This window comes from Scyliorhinus torazame, chromosome 18 (genome assembly GCF_047496885.1).
Source record: "Scyliorhinus torazame isolate Kashiwa2021f chromosome 18, sScyTor2.1, whole genome shotgun sequence".
Taxonomy (NCBI): domain Eukaryota; kingdom Metazoa; phylum Chordata; class Chondrichthyes; order Carcharhiniformes; family Scyliorhinidae; genus Scyliorhinus; species Scyliorhinus torazame.
The window spans coordinates 44,026,178-44,043,760 of NC_092724.1; the positions used below are offsets into that span (position 1 = coordinate 44,026,178).

Genomic DNA, 17,583 nt, shown 5'->3' on the forward strand with positions numbered 1-17,583 from the left:
TGGAGAATTCCGCACCTTTGGGGCGGCGCGATGCCGGACTGATTCATGCCGTTTTTGGCGCCGGACATCGCGCCGATTACGGAGAATCCCGCCCCTGGTCTATGCCATATACGTCCCCAAACTGAGTAATTCAGTCGAACAGAAGAGAGTCGAATCGTCCCCTGGCTGGAGTGCAGATTGGATGGAAATTTACAACACTGGCCTGGAATAGGTTCACTCTTTCCTGTGTTCAGTACAAGGCCACTTCCTCATCACTTTTAATAACGTGATTAAGTTGAGATGGAGGCAACATAGATGGAAATTACTCACCATGTATTCAAGCTATCTATTTTATTCCTAGATCAAATGAGTCATGTCATTTATTATTCAATATCCATTAGCTGAAGCTTGGTTTTGATATTAGCAGGTATTTTCAGTACACACAGATCTAATGGTCTATGCAGCGGAAAAGTTAATCGCGAGGGTGATATATGCCACTTATTCTCCTGTCTTGAAACTGGCTTTAATCCCAAACTGATAAATAAAAATAAAACAATTTCCCTCATCTCCTTGCTGTTCTTCTGGAGCAATTATCTATCATCTCTCCTCTGGTTACTGGCCCTCCTGTCAGTAGATATAGTTCCTCCCCATCTATTCCATCAAGCCCATCGTAATTTTGCATTCCTCTATTTAAAAACCCTCCTCTGCTCGAGCCACCACAATCCCAGCTTCTCTGGTCTCTCCGCATAGCAAAGGTCTCTCGTGCAGATATTATTACGGTAAATCTCCACTGCAGCTTTTCCAAGACCTTGGCATCCTTCCTAAAGTGCGGCATCCAAAAGTGGACATTATCCTCTCGCTGAGGATTAAAAGAAAAAAATGTTGCAAAATCCCATGGGAACTGAAGTGGAAGTAAGAAAACAAAAGTTGAAAAATAATCTTCTTTCTAGGCCTCCAAACATATTACTGTAAACAGTTCATCGCTGGACAACCTTGGATGCCCTCAATTATATGAACGTAATAAGGAACTGGCATAAAGGTGGTGCTATTCTATGATTTCTATATCATTTGAATATTATAATGAGGCTTCAGCTGCAGAACCCTTGCACATAATAAGGGGGAGGACTGGCAAAGCAGATCAGTGACTCAGAGTTGGGCTTTGAGGAGGATCTTAAAGGCAGAGTGCATCCAGAATTTCAAAGTTTATGTCCTAGGTGGCCAAGGGCACGGCCACCAATTAAAAATCACCTCCCAATGAGCTAGGAGGCACCGAGCACTCTGAAACACCGACCTCCCCCCTCCCTTTAACTACCGCGGCCTTCCCTTCCTTCTCCAATCTACAGACTTCTATAAACCAAGCTAACAAGTTCTGAAGGGTCCTGTCCAAAGCTTTTTCCCCACTTCTTCTCTCAGATGACAACAGACCTGCTGCGCAGTGTCAACACCTCTTCTGTGTATTCCATAAAGAACAGCCTTTGGATTCATCCAGAACAGAAGCCATGTGGCATGACGCCAATTAAACTCACCGCAAATATTTGGAGTGGGTAAGTGACAAAGTCTCTCCATGCCACGCACAGGACATAGGGAAGGTAGAGGGAGAAGTAGATGATTCCCCCACAAGCAGCTGCTAGGTTTGCACCAGAGAAGAAGGTGCTGATCAGGAAGCACTGCATGATGGTAGCAACAGCAAAGGTTGCGAGGAACGCGAACACAATGGAGGGGTCGGTGTATGGGAGAATCTCTCCTTTCTGTAACAAAATTGAGAAAATAAATATAATTCTTTGTTCTCAGCATTCAGGACAAGTCCAGAAACCCAACCCAACCCCAACCTTTTTAAACACAAATATACATAAGAATGATCCAGTCAACAGTAGAGATGCACCACAACCAATCTACATTTTACTTCGGCCGAGCGGAAGTGAATTTCTAGGAGCACACCACACAAAATGGAGGTTAATATTACAAACTGCAGATTAATAGAAAGCCTCTGAAACACTTTCATCAAAAAGCAGTGGAAGCAGAGACTGAGTATTTGAAGGCTGAGCTAGATAGATTCTTAATTAACAAGGGGGTGAAATTGTTACTGGGGGTAGGCAGGAATGTGGGGTTGAAGTTACAATCCAATCAGCCATGATCTTATTGATCATGTGGCCTACTCCTGCTCCTATTCATATGTTGTTTAGATTCAGTATAGCCACCCTTCAATTGCTTCAGGGACAATTCTTGGTACTTTCTTTGTTGAATTATTTAACTTACGGAGATTTGAAATGAATTGCACTTCATATGAATGTTGGTGGGCTCAAAATTTGATCCTGACAATCAGTGGAAAACCATATGAAAAATACAGGAAACATTATTACGGCAAAGAAAATTGGTAAGTGCAAGGCTTTAGAAGAGAAACAGATGCAGGAGGCTGAGTTTGTTCACTTGTACCAAAAAGTATAGGTAACAATCACCTCAGAACCATGCAGCACATTTCTTTACAATAGTGCAAGTCAATCTATAGAGAGTTTCACATCATTAATTACCGCAAAGATGACTCCAGATGCCCCAACCCCAAATGTATGTGATTACATGTGATGCCACAGCAAATCACAGATGTGGGATCAATGAGAGACACAGTAGGAAATACAAGGCAAGAGGAACACAGGTGGGATTGCCATGATAGCAAGATCATTATCTTTGAACTCCATAAAATGTTCTGAGGTTGAAAGCAATGGTATGAGGTGTAGCCAAGGTTAGGGGGACTGGTTTAGCTCAGTTGGCTGGGCAACTGGTTTGTGATTCAGAGCGAGACCAACAGTCCGGGTTCAATCCCCATACTGGCTGAGGTCACTCATGAAGACCCTACCTTCTCAGCCTTGCCCTTCGCCCGAGGTGTGGTGATCCTCAGGTTAAACCACCACCGGTCAGCTCTCCCCCTCAAGAGGAAAATAGCCTGTGGTCATCTGGAACGATGGCTACTTTTACTAGTCAAGGTTAGTCAAAAAAAAATGTTTTCAATAAATTGTGTCATGTGAGAGTACCTTTAAGAAATGGGTGTTTATAAATGGGGGTGTATAAATATCTGTAGTGAAAGTACCTTTAAGAAATGGGTGTTGATCACTGCAGTGATGTCAGGGAGTGGGTGGAGCTGGGCTGTCCGTCAGCTTTTTACTTTTGTTTTTGAGCATGCTGCAGGGTGTGTTTTTAGTTTCATTATCAGAACTGGATAGCTGCAGTCACAACCAGAAGGTGTACGAATCTCTCTCTGCAATCTAAAGGCTGTAAATCAATCTTGGTGATTTAAAACTAAGAACAGTAGTGACTTTAACCTAATGTGCTTCTGTTTAAAGGAGGAAAAAGAGAGAGAAGAAAGGAAAACAGAAAGAATAGCCCTAGCAGAACAAAAAGAAAGAGAAAGGGAGATACAGATCGGGGAAAAAGATAAAGAGAGAGAGTTTGAACTTCAGAAAATGGCCATGAAACATGACAGTCAGTTAAAATTGGCAGACGTAATGGGAAACGTACAGTTGGATGACAGTGATGAGGATAGTGAGAAAGAGCGTCAAAGTCGAAGGCTTGGTGGGAATCTATTTAAAGATGTCCAAGCATTGCCAAGGTTTGACGAGAAGGAGGTAGAAGCCTTTTTCATTTCATTTGAGAAGGTAGCTAAACAAATGAAATGGCCACAGGACATGTGGGTATTACTGATTCAAACAAAGCTGGTAGGAAGAGCTAGCGAAGTGTTTGCATCACTAGCGGAGGAGGTATCTGGGACGAATGAGGAGGTAAAAAATCCATCTTGGGTGCATATGAACTAGTGCCTGAAGCCTACAGACAAAGGTTTAGAAATTTAAGGAAAGAATTTGGTCAAACATACATGGAGTTTGAAAGGATCAAACAGAGTAATTTTGATAGGTGGATAACGGCTTTGAAAATAGACCAAACGTATGAAGCTCTCAGAGGAATTATACTTTTGGAGGAGTTTAAAAATTCAATTCCTGATGTAGTGAGAACTCATGTGGAGGAACAGAGGGTTAAAACTGCGAGATTAGCAGCAGAAATGGCAGATGATTATGAATTAGTTCATAAATCAAAGCTTGGTTTCCGACATCAGTTTCAGCCTGTGAGGGATAGCGAAACTGGGGACATAAGAAATACTCAAGTGGTAACAGTAAAGGTGATCTGGTGGGGGATAATGAGAGTGTACCTCAGATTAAAAAAGAAATCCAGGAGGGTGGAAAAGAAATGAAAAGTTTCAAATGTTTTCACTGCAATAAACTAGGCCATGTAAAGTCACAGTGTTGGTGGTTGAAGAAAAGCACTGGGAAGGCTGATGTGGTAAAACAGGATAAGACAGTGGGGTTTGTTAAAGTGGTAAAGGAAAGCCCTAATGAAGCGAAGGAGGTGCAAAAGATTGTACAGCCTGATCAAGAGGTGATTGATAAGAAGGTGCCAGATCTCTTTAAAGAATTTACTTGTGTGGGTAAAGTTTACTCATTTGTATCAGGAGGAGCAGATAAAGAAGTCACAATTTTAAGAGATATGGGAGCTAGTCAATCTTTAATGGTAAGAGATGAGGAGTTATGTATTTTGGGAAGAATGTTGCCAGAAAAAGTGGTAATATGTGGAATTCAGGGTGAGAGGAATAGTGTTCCATTATATAAGGTAAGGTTGGAAAGTCCAGTGAAGAGCAGTGAAGTGGTAGTAGGAGTAATAGAGAAACTATCTTGTCCAGGAATACAATTTATCTTGGGTAATCATATTGCTGGATCGCGGTGGGAGTGATGCCTACTGTAGTCGATAAGCCAGTGGAAAATCAGACAACTGAAATGTTGAAGGATGAATATCCTGGGATTTTTCCGGATTGTGTGGTAACAAGGTCGCAAAGTCATAGGTTAAGACAAGAGGAGAAATCAAAGAGTGAAGATGAAGTTGAAGTGTAATTTTCAGAAACGATTTTTGATCAGATGGTTGAAAAAGAACAAGAACAGGTGGAGGATGAGGCAGATATTTTTAGTTCAGGAAAATTGGCGGATTCCCACTTTTTGTTTTAGGAAGCGGTCCTACGCAATCAATTAGGACCCGTGTAAAAGGTTCCTCAAATACTGGAATGGGTATTAAGGGCGCTGGATCACTGCTTGAGGTTTCCCTATCACTTGAAATGTGTGACATGATTGACAAAATTTAACTACATCTTTATATAGTCCATGCCAATAAAAATGTTTTTGGATTTTAGCTTGAGTTTTCCTTATTCCCAAATGACCTCCCACTGGATAGCTGCAGTCACAGCCAGAAGATGTATGAATTTCTCTCTGTAATCTAAAGACTGTAAATCGATCCTGGTGATTTAAAACTAAGAACAGTAGTGACTTTAACCTAAAGTGCTTCTGTTGAAAGGTGTTTCTTCTGTCTTCTGGATGTTGTTTGGGAAGTTATTAAGCATTACTTAATGTTGTATTCTTTGGGGGTTGTATTTGAATTATTGGTTGCTAAGATGTTTACTGTATGTTTTAAAAAGGTTAACTTGAGTTCATAGAGTAAACATTGTTTTGCTTTTAAAAACTACTTTCCCATTTCTGCTGTATCACACCTGTAGAGTGGGTCGTGTGCTCCGCATACCACAATCTATTAAAGGTTGTGGGTCAGGTGAACTCCATGATACACTTTGGAGTTATCTATACCCTGGCCCATAACAATTTAGTGTGCCCAATTTTTTTTCCCCCCAATTCAGGGGCAGTTTAGCATGGCCAATCCACCTAGCCTGCACATCTTTGGGTTGTGGGGGTGAGACCCACGCAAACACGGGGAGAATGTGTAAACTCCACACGGACAGTGATCCGGGTCCAGGATGAATCCCACAGCAGTGCTAACCACTGCGCCACCATGCTGCCCCGGCTAGTAGAAATTTAAGGGCAGTGCAAAAATCCACAGGGGCTTTGAGTAATTACAGTCTTTGAAGTAAAACAAGGAGGTCAGGGCTCATGATTATTCAGAAATGACAGGATAGGGAAAGGTCTGAATTAAAACAAAGATATACGACTCCCTCAGGAATGGTCTGCAACCAGATGATAAACAGGGGTGGGGTGGGAAGAAGAGCTTAAAACATCCTTTTCAAATAATTGCACTGGTCCTCAGCCATTATCGGATATTAGCCATTATAGGATATTTACCTTCAGGATTAAAGTGAGTAAAGCAGCACTGATGAGGAAAGGGATGAAGCTACTGATGAACCAGCTGACCCACAACATTCCATTAGTCAGACCCATCATCTTCATCGTCTCCTTCAGCCGTGCCTCCTTCTCGTGAACCACCCCCTTGATTATCATTGCTACTGAGTAAATCCAAGACAGGATCATGAAGAGGGGCAACGAACGGTTCAAAACCCGCAAGAATCTGATTGAAGATGAAACCAAAATTAATCATTCATTTGGAAGATAAAAATCAGGTCAATAGTTTGGAATACGTGGTTAATTTAATTTAACTGCACAAGAGCTATCTGATGGATCAGTAGGTTTACAGTCAGAATACCTGGGACATGGACCACAGAATGACAAAGGACAGATGATAAATTGCAGGTCTCCGCTGAGTTAGCTGATCTCAGCCAGGATGAATGTTTGGATATTGTAATTGGCTTCATTGCCTTAGATTGGTTTGGCGAAAAGGGAATGATAATTAGCCCCTGTTTCAGCTCCTGATTCATATCCAGCACAAAGGTGACAGATGCAGACAAGGTCAAGTAGTGCCATGAGTATAAATGGCCTGTCAACACGGTCGCACGCCACTGGCCGCCAGCAGGATCGTCCAGTCCTGCTGATGTCCACGGCGTTTTGGGTGGGTCACCCGTCCTGCTGCTGGGGAACCGGTTGCAGGGTGTCACCTTCAGGGGGACCAGAAGGTCCTGCCAGTGGGGAGGAATAGAAAATCCCAGCCCCAGTCTCAGTTCTGGTGACCGTGACAACTATCATGTATTATTGTAAAAGATGCATTTTTAAAATCACAATTCAGTAGTTTCACATTCATCATTACTCATACAAGCTTTTTATTCAAGATTTAGCAATTAATTAAATGTGAATTTCCCAGCCATCGTGATAGGATTTGAACTCACGGGCAGGATTTTCCCTGCAGACTTCGAGAAGGACTCCCATCCTTGGGGTCAAATGAGGCTAAAGGTTCACACTGCGTGTGGAACAGTCAGCTGGCAGTGATATTCCCCGAATTGGCCAATTAGTGGCCAGGAGGCACCTCGTCACCGGCAGGCTCACAAAGCTGGGAAGCAAATTGTAGGCCCTCCAGCACTGAAACAGCAGCAGTCTGACTGCTTTTTTTGTAAGTGAGAGCATGCGCTTCAAGATGGAGGCATATTCTCTCCAATATTAACAGAAAAAATAAAAAATTACCTGAGCAGCCGGCCCACTTACGAAAGAAGAGCCCCCCCCCACAGGGGAGCATGTGGCAGCAGCTGAAACCAGGCAGACAGGCAGGGTCCCCGAGCCTGCCTGGAGCTGTCACGCTTCCAGGAGGCTACCTCCAAGCAGCTATATGACAGCGGACCTTAATGGGGCTTTAACAAGAGTGATTTGTTGCCAACCATTTCTGGGCAGGGAGCTCTGCTGTGCTCCCATCCCACCTCTGGGGAATTGGCCCGGGAGTGAGATGGTGCTGGGAAACTGGCACGACAGTCGCTGGCAGGAATTAATAAGCCCGCCCACCTCCAACGGAGTCTAAATATTTCACCCCATGTCCCCAGAAAATGAATCACGGCCTCTAAATCACTGCCATTCCTCTTACAAGTATAAATCATCTAGATTTCAGATTTGTTCCAGTACTCACGCATCATCTACGTAACATGGGTATGGCATCTGTTGTAAATAAATCCCAGTCTTCTTGTGTTCACCAGTCTGTACTCGAACAATTGCCTGTTCTACCAAATCCTGGATGTAAACAAATCCTCCCCAGATGTAACGCAGGTTCACAGATGGGTATGCTGCAGGTCCCGGGTCCCAAAGCCTAAGAGGTAACACAGCAGAAGAATGTTCATCTGAGTAACATGACCCTGATCCAAGTACTTTATAAATAAAACCCTGCAAAAAGGAGTCAAGGGGCTGGTTTAGCACCCAGGGTTAAACAGCTGGCTTGTAATGCAGAACAAGGCCAGCAGCGCGGGTTCAATTCCTGTATCGGCCTCCCCGAACAGGCGCCGGAATGTGGTGACTAGGGGCTTTTCACAGTAACTTCATTGAAGCCTACTTGTGACAGTAAGTGATTATTATTATGTTGCTCGTGTATTTGACACCCAAGGCAATGTTCTTCCCGGAACTCCGTGAGAGCAGGAGACTCCCAGCTGGGCTGCAGAAACACTTCAGATATGTACTAAAGCATCCCTGAAGAGATCAAGCATTCCTGCGAACTCATGGGAGTGGCTTGTGACCGACCAAAATGAAGCAGCTTTATTTTGGAAGGCAAGGAAAAAGGAGGGATTGTGGTGCACAGGAGGTGAAATTGAGGCATGGGAGGGAACACGCAAACCTTCAAATACCTCATCTTCCCAACCCTTCAAGTACCACCTGCCCCGTCTGTGGCAGAGTCTGCAGTTCAGGGCATTGAAGCAATCAGCCACCTCAGAACGCTTTAAGCTGAAGTGGAAGGAAATAGTTGTTGATCTAGAGGGACTGCCAAAGAAGATGTCTTCTTCCTGCCAATGGCAGTGGGATTTTGGGTTTCCCTGCTCCTCAGACTGTGTAGCAGTGAAACTTCAAAACCCCAACCATGAGAAGAATACTTCTGGTATTGAAAGGTTACTGTTGCAGTGTTTTATAATTTAATTTTATCATGCTCACATGACAGGCCACCCATAGGACGTTTAATGACTTTTTGGGGGTCCAAGTTTAAAATCCTGGGCAAATATATAATCCATTTACACCTATAGCATATTAAAAATCTTGGGCGCGATCCAACAGCTGCGCTGCGGTGGAAAATTAGCTCGCTGCGGCGCAGTGTGGCCGTTGAAAGCCGGGAGGCCCCCCCCCCCCTCCCGGGATCTACCCAGCTTGCAATGCATCGCAAGATTCAACGCAATCTCACAAGATGTTGCAATGTGAATCCCGCACACAATGGGCAGGACCACTTTTTAGCAAATCTGCATATTAGAACAAGACAGTTAGTCTCGCTTTAATGTGCAGATTCCCGAGGTACCCGGGACATTGGATTTCTACTCCTTCGCCTCAGAGACTTCGGGCGAGCGCCGTGCAGCCACCCACCTCCTTGTGGAATGTGCCTTCGCAAAGAAGGTCTGGAGAGAGATGCAGTGGTATTTGGCAAGGTTCATCCCGAGCAGCTCTGTGACACAGGACTATGTGCTCTACGGACTGTTTCCAGGGACACACACCGAGACAAACATCAACTGCTGCTGGAAGGTCATCAACTCGGTGAAAGACGCTCTTTGGTCTGCCCGAAACTTGCTGATCTTCCAGTGCAAAGAATTGTCCTCGACCGAGTGTTGCAGACTGGCACATTCCAAGGTCCAGGGCTATGTGCTGTGGGACGCACTCAAGCTTGGGGCAGCTGCCGCCAAGGCGCAATGGGGAAAGACCACTGTGTAAGATCTTTCCAGCAAATGTACACCGAGGGGCAGGTAACAGTGTAAACCCCCCTCGGTCTGGGCCACCAACACTCAAATGTATAAAAGAAACATGACAATGTAAATATTTAAGAAGGAATTGTAACGTAAAGAGTGATGTGTATAATATTATCAAAATTGAATGGAAGAAAGTCAACGGAATGTGTAACTATGATGGAAATGTACAGTCTAGACAATACAAAATGTTCTGTAATGTTTATGATAGATTTTATGAATAAAGTATATTTTTTTAATTTAAAAAAACTGGTCCCCACAAACTGGGACCAGAAGGAATGGCATTTGTGAGGGTTTCCCAGGGGATCAGGGCATCAGAAGCATGCCATTTGGGCAGGGTGGTGCCCTGGCACTGCTGGTGCCACCTGGGTACCCTGGTAGTGCCAACTTGGTGGCTAAACGTGCTTGCTAGGGTATTTGCTCCTTCTTGGGAGAATCGCACCCCTTATGTCCACACAGACCCCGGTCTACATAAGGTTACTTCCAGTTGCCATGCTTTTATTACACTTTTGTGTGTCACCTTCCCCCAGTCCTAGCTGCTTGTGTCAGTGGCAGAGAAAATGGCAAGCAACAAGCAAAGATATGTTTCTACTTCATAAGCTGCTCTTGCACTCACAAACGCACACACATGTGATACAGAAACCGATGAGACAGCAGGGAATTAAACAGATACAGTTTAGAGTGCTCGACTTCTACAAATTCTCTTTACAGGATTGGAGATCTCCTGGGCAGCCACGGAACACCAGCTGCTCCTCCTTAAAATGAACGAATGGAACCAAGATGGGATACATGTTGGTCCCACTCAGTCACCTCAAATCATGGTGGTGGCTGAGAAATAGATTCAAATGGTCCAATTTTCTGAAGCTGCTAAGATAACATTTTGGATCAAGTACAGAATCAGTGCTTATTATTTTCACTGACATAGCCTAGCCATAATCTAATGCCATAACCTCCTTTCCTTTAAGAAAAAAATAAACAGCCTTTGGGAGATAACATCATGACTGAAGTTAATGGAAAGTGGTTTTATGCATTTGGATAACACAGTTAATTACTTAAATTTGACAGCAGGTCGGAATATTTGATCACTCGAGAGAACTTTCTGAAAATATTAAAACAACATGGTCGGGAATTTCCTGGGCATCGATCGCACTCCAGCATCAAAAGTCCACATTAATTGCGGCAAAACCTCTTCATGCGACTGAATGAGGTTGCTGGCGAAGTCACAAGGACAGAGCAGCTGCAACGCCGAGGAAATCCCCAGCCCATGTTCCCAAAGGAAGTCAATTTGAATAACACAGCCAGACCTGTCCTTGATATTATTGGTCCGAGTGACATCGTCAATGTCCATCCTGATCTTGTACTTGATGTGGCTCTGAAGGTGGTGTGACTCATTGCCCAATGGCTCCTCAACCAAAAACACAACACCGGCCCAGAACTGTCTCTCCTCCAGAAGCTGCAACGCCCGCACCACTAACTTCTCTTCAGTCGGAACGGCTTCGATTTTATTCAGAGATATGCACTGCAAAGAGAAACTCAGATTTTAATATCATTTTTAAACCGGAATAACAGCCAGTAGTAACAAAAATATCCTGCTTGAAAGCAACAGAGTTGTCACTGAAAACCAAGGGAAAGAATCATTGACCTGGTGCAGGATCGTAACATGAAAAATCACAAACTAGTGGTTAAATGGGGCCATGTTTCCATTTTAACACGTTGAGATTGTAGCGAGAGACAAATAATTTTAAATAACCTGTAGATGCTGGGAATCAAGCATAAAATGGTGGAAATACTCAGATCAGTCAGCATCTGTGGAGAGCATAGGCAAATGAATATATCAAGTGTGTATATACCCTTTATCAAGTGAAAGATAACACTGGTAATACACGAGTTACAGTGGTAGACAAGTTTTGATTTCAACGCAGGGGCAAAGGATCGAGGAGAATGAAGAAGATGAGGACAAGGTACTTGGAGCTTTGGAGAAATGAGAAGCACCGACTGTAGTAGCATCAAAAAAAGTGACAATTTATAGAAATCAGCTATACATGTCTAAATATGTCTCACTTACCGCCAAAACTAATCGATTGCAGCAATGACACACAAGACTACCTTGAAAATTACCATGTGTAATACAAGTCCCAGTTGTCAAAGAACAAAACCTTTGGTAAACATTTCATGTTGCAACAAACCCAGAGGTACCACAGTAAAGCGTCCATCAATGGAGAGGCACACTGTAGGCACTGTGGGGACTTTAAGTAGCTTTACGTTCCTGGGGGGTCACCATCACCAACAGTCTGTCCTGGTCCACTCATGTTGATGCAAGTCAAGAAAGCCCAACGTCTCTACTTCCTACAGAAGCTAAAAAAATTTGGCATGTCTGCATCGACTCTCACAAACTTCTACAGATGTGCCATAGAGAGCATCCTATCCGGCTGCATCACAGCTTGGTATGGCAACTGCTCGGCCCAAGAGCGCAAGAAACTGCAGAGTGCGGTGAACTCAGCCCAACACATCACACAAGCTTGCCACCCCCACATTGATTCTGTATACACCCCCTGCTGCCTCAGGAAGGCAGACAGCATTGTCAGAGACCCCTCACACCCAGGCTTTGCCCTCATCCAGACCCTTCTGTTAGGCAGAAGATACAGATGTCTAAAGACCCTCACATCCAGACACAGGAACAGCTTCTTCCCCACAGCTACTAGACTCCTCGACGACTCTCCCTCGGACTGATCTGTTCCCTGTAAGAACATATTCATGATGTCTTTTGCTCTCTTGCTCTTGTATTGCTTTGTTTGGCTCTTGTTCCGCACTATCGCAATTTGTTGTTGTACCATTTGTCAACGTATTCTGTCAGTTATTCTTTTGTCTACTATTTTTTCTTTTAAATTTTTTTTAGAGTACCCAATTCATTTTTTCAAATTAAGGGGCTATTTAGCGTGGCCAATCCACCTAGCCTGCACATCTTTATAACATAGCATAACATAGAATTACAGTGCAGAAGGAGGCCATTCGGCCCAACGAGACTGCACCGGCTCTTGGAAAGAGCACCCTACCCAAGGTCAACACCTCCACCCGATTCCCATAACCCAGTAACACCACCCAACACCAAGGGCAATTTTGGACACAAAGGGCAATTTATCAAGGCCAATCCACCTAACCTGCACATCTTTGGACTGTGGGAGGAAACCGGAGCACCCGGAGGAAACCCACGCACACACGGGGAAGATGTGCCGACTCCGCACAGACAGTGACCCAAGCCAGAATCGAACCTGGGACCCTGGAGCTGTGAAGCAATTGTGCTATCCACAATGCTACCGTGCTGCCCCTCTCTTTGGGTTGTGGGGGTGAAACCCACGCAAACATGGGGTTCGTTTGTCTACTATGTGTGTATTGTGTACGCTCCCTTGGCCGCAGAAAAATACATTTCACTGTACTTCAGTACATGTGACAAATATCAATCAATCAATCAACTTGCTCACACAGACAGCACTTGTACGCGTGTCGCTGTTGCGTACCTATGGGCCAAGACAGGATGGAGAGGAGTGGAGGCACTCCATTGAGAACTGAGAACATAAACAGGACACAGCTGACATAAGAACACATACTAAAAATAAAGTTGATCACCAGGTGTCTGTATAAACAAACAATTTGAGAGATTTATTTATCTGCTTCATCTTCTCCGTGTTCCTCTGAACCTTTCCTCTTCATTACTCCTTTCTTCAGAAAGCCTTTCTACTTCCTGCATCCACTTGATGATGTAGTCAACATAGAAAATAGGAGCAAGACCATAAAACATAGGAGCAGATTTAGGCCATTCGGCCCATTGAGTCCGCTCCGCCATTCAATCATGGTTTCTCATCCCCATTCTCATGCCTTCTCCCCATAATCCCTGATCCCCTTATTAATCAAGAATTTATCTATCTTGGTCTTAAAGATATTCAGTGAATTGGCCTCCACAGCCTTCTGACGCAAAGACTTCCACAGATTCACACACTCTGGCTGAAGAAATTCCTCCTCATCGCATTTTTAAAGGATCGTTCCTTCAGTCGGAGACTGTGCCCTCGGGTTCTAGTTTCTCCTACTAGTGGAAACACCCTCTCCACGTCCACTCTATCTTGGCATCTAGTATTCTGTAAGTTTCAATTAGAACCCCCCCCCCCTCATCCTTCTAAACTCCATCGAGTACACACCCAAAGCTCTCAACCACTCCTCATATGGCAAATCTTTCATTTTGGGGATCATTCTTGTGAACTTCCTCTGGACCCTCTCCAAGGCCAGCACATCCTTCCTTAGATACGGAGCCCAAAACTGCTCACAATAGTCCAAATGGGGTCTGACCAGAGGCTTATACAGCCTCAATAGTCCATCCCTGCTCTTGTATTTTAGCCCTCTCGACATGAATGCTAAGATTATATTTGCCTTTCTTTTTAAATTTAGAGTATCCAATTAAGGGGCAATTTAGCATTGCCAATGCTCCTGCCTTGCACATCTTTGGGTTGTCGGGGCAAAACCCACGCAAACACGGGGAGAATGTGCAAACTCCACTGGGACAGTGACCCAGAGCTGGGATCGAACCTGGGACCTCAGCGCCGTGAGACAGCAATGCTAACCACTGCGCTACCATTCTGCCTATATTTGCCTTTCTAACTGCCAGCTGAACCTGCATGTTAACCCCAAGAGATTCATGAACTAGGACTCCTATGTCCCTTTGTGCTTCATATTTCCAAAGCTTTTTCCCATTTTGAAAATCGTCTATGCCTCCATTCTTCCTACTAATGCGCATAACCTCACACTTTTTCACATTGTATTCCATCTGCCACTTCTCTGCCAACTCTCCTAGCCTGTCCAAGTCCTTCTGCAGCTTCCCTGCTTCCTCAACACGACCTATCCGTCTCCATATCTTTATATCGTCTGCAAACTTAGCAGCAGTGTCCTCAGTTCCTTGTTCCAGATCGTTAATGTATATTGTGAAAAGTTGTGGCCCCAACACTGACCCCTGAGGAACATCACTAGTCACTGGCTGCCATCTTGAAAAAGACCCATTTATCCTCACTCTCCCTGCCTTCTGCCAGTCAGCCAATCCTCTATCCATGCCAGTACCTTGCCCTAACCCTCTTATCTTATTTAGCAGCCTCCTGTACGCCACCTTGTCAAAGGCCTTCTGGAAATCCAAATAGATCACACGTCCACTGGTTCTCCTTGTCGAACTTCCTCATAATCTCCTCAAAGAATTGTAACAGATTTGTCAGGCATGACCTCCACTTGACGAATCCGTGCTGACTCAGTCCTATTTTAGCCTGCACTTCTAAGTACTCCGCAATCTCATTCTCAATAATAGACTCCTAACCAACATCTAACCAACAACTAAAGTCAGGCTAATCATCCTATAATTTCCTGTCCTCTGCCTCCCGCCCTTCTTAAACACTGGTGTTACATTAGCCATTTTCCAATCCGGTGGGACCCTCCCTGCCTCTAGTGATTCCTGAAAATCACTACCAAAGTCCTCTGCTATCTCCCTTAGAACCCTGGGATGTAGTCCACCCAGTCCAGGTGATTTATCCACCTTCAGACCTTTAGTTTCCCCAGCACCTTCTCCTTAGTGACGGCCACTACACTCACCTCTGTCCCCGACTCTCTTGAGGTTTGTGCATGCCATTGATGCCATCCACTATGAAGAAATGCGCAAAGTACCTAGTCAGTTTCTCTGTCATTTCTTTGTTCCCTATTACTACTTCTTCAGCCTAATTTTCCAGTGGCCAATGTCCATTCTTGCCTCTCAGCCCTTTGTGCATGCTCCACCATTCATTATGATAATGGCTGATCATCCAACTCAAAAGCCTAATCCCCACCAACCCCCCCACCCATTTCCTTTGATCCCCTTCACCCCAAGTGCTTTATCTAACTGTTTCTTGAAAACATACAGGGCTCATGCCGAAAAGCAGTGGCCTGCAGTGCAATGTGGCCGATAGAAGCCGGGAGACCACACTCCCAGGATCTACTTGGCTCGCAATGCCTCGTGAGATCGAATGCGATTTCACGAGACATTTAATGTAATGGGCGGGATTACATTTTTGTAAATCTGCATATTAGAGTGAGGCAGCTAGTCTCACTTTAATATGCAGTTTCCCCGAGGTACCCAAGGTGTATCCCCTTCACCTCAAAGAACTCGGGCGAGCGTTGTTCAGTACTGGTCGTCACAAACGGGGATCAGATGAAATAGCATTCTTGGGGCCTGCCAAGGGGATCGGAGGCCACCAGGTGCATGCTCTTTGGGCAGGGTTGTACCCTGGCACTGCTAGTGCCACATGAGCACCTGGCAATGCTAGCCTGGCAACCTGGTAGGGCCACCTGGCAGGCACATCGCCAGGGTAGAAGGTGGACACTGCCAAGGTGCCATGCTGGCATTTTCCATGCAGTGGTGATCGGGCTGGGGGTGCCATTCAAAAATGGTGCCCTGACCTCTTGTTACACTGAGGAGTTCCAACAAGGGGAGCTCCTCAAATGCAGAAAACGGGGTGATGTGTAGCCTCGGCTGCGCATTCCCCACTGAGGCGAGTGCCGTTTTACAGCATTGTGTTTCTCGGCGCTATGAGCGACACATGGCTAAACACGCTCACTGGGAGACTTTGTTCCCATTTAGTTAAATCGCGCCTCCAATGTTTTAGCCTTCCCAGCTTCCTGCAATTCCACGGGCCCACCACTCTCTGGGTGAAGCAATTTCTCATAATCTCAGTCCCAAATGGTCTACCCCGTATCCTCAGACTTAGACCCCTGGTTCTGGACACCCCCACCAAGAATCAAGAGTCATCATTGTCTCCCATACAAACTCTCTTTTCTAGGACAGCTATGGAAACTCTAATCTCGCTTAGTTTCCTCTATGTCCTCTGATCAAAAACATTTAAGCTTGGTGTCACCGAACAACTACTTCCTTCCTGACTTCTCTTTTATTCTCCCCAACACTCCAGTTTGATGCTGCCCTATATGGTGTCCCTGACCTTCGTTTTCGTTTCTCAACATCACAGTTCATGACACAGGGCTGGATTTTATAGTCTGTCCATTGCGCTTAGGCCGGGGTGGGGCGAGGCAGCTTCCCTGTAGCTTACCCGCCCACTCCTGACCTGTCTACCATTTTATGGTGGGTGGGGGTGGCATTAGGCAGCCCGCCTACCCTCAGGCCTATAGCAGCCCTTAGGTGGCCAATTATTTACCAGTTAAGTGCCACATTTCACCTCCACCACTATTTTACCTAGGGGCTGGAAAGAAGTGTTGGGTGGGGTTGCTGGGTTGTGGGGATAGGGTGGAGGTGTTGACCTTGGGTAGGGTGCTCTTTCCAGGAGCCGGTGCAGACTCGATGGGCCGAATGGCCTCCTTCTGCACTGTACATTCTATGATAATCTATGAAGATGGCCCAGGCCAGATGGGTAGCAAAACGTTTATTGCACGTGTTGTCGGCAAAGGATGCAAGTCTCCTTTGGGGACCATGTGCCGATCGGAGACACCCCCATCCTAAGCTCATACATCTCTTCCCTTTAATCCTTACGCACCCTGGCCTCTCAAACCTGGCCCCCACCCCCTTCACACCCTCCTGGCTGGGATTTGCCTGTTGGGCTCTGCTGATACCTGGGGCTAAACTTGAAACCCGCCTCCACAACCTCTAATCAACGCAGGACTTCAAAAGAGGCACGAGGAGGGGAGAAAATTGGAGCAGAGGCTGGTTTAACATTGTAAATAATTATTTTTCTGATTGAACTACAACAAAGAGTATTCCTTGGGACTATAAGTTTAATCGGAGCAGTCCATAACTAGCAGATCATGAATAAAAGATCGACAGAAAACACCATCTTGGTGTTTGAATCAGCAATTACTCATCAGTAGGTGTCTCATATGATTCTCATACACCATAACCATGTACCAGTAACCTTTCTTCAAACATGCAGAACCAACAAACTCAAAAATACTAGGCACTTTGGTAGCTCTCTAGTTTTCAA

The 17,583-nt window shown here is 45.0% G+C and overlaps 1 protein-coding gene across 3 annotated transcripts in view; it reads right to left on the reverse strand.

The window, feature by feature from the left end:
- LOC140395177 (phospholipid-transporting ATPase ABCA1-like) overlaps window positions 1–17,583 on the reverse strand; it is a 246,267-nt gene that overhangs the window by 125,242 nt on the left and 103,442 nt on the right. For all 3 annotated transcript variants that reach the window (XM_072482683.1, XM_072482684.1, XM_072482682.1), the window contains exons 13-16: window positions 10,900–11,114; window positions 7,795–7,971; window positions 6,135–6,357; window positions 1,506–1,727 (exon numbers count right to left, since the gene is read on the reverse strand). In XM_072482683.1, the coding sequence (XP_072338784.1) occupies window positions 1,506–1,727; window positions 6,135–6,357; window positions 7,795–7,971; window positions 10,900–11,114 (837 nt within the window). The remainder of the gene's footprint in view (window positions 1–1,505; window positions 1,728–6,134; window positions 6,358–7,794; window positions 7,972–10,899; window positions 11,115–17,583) is intronic.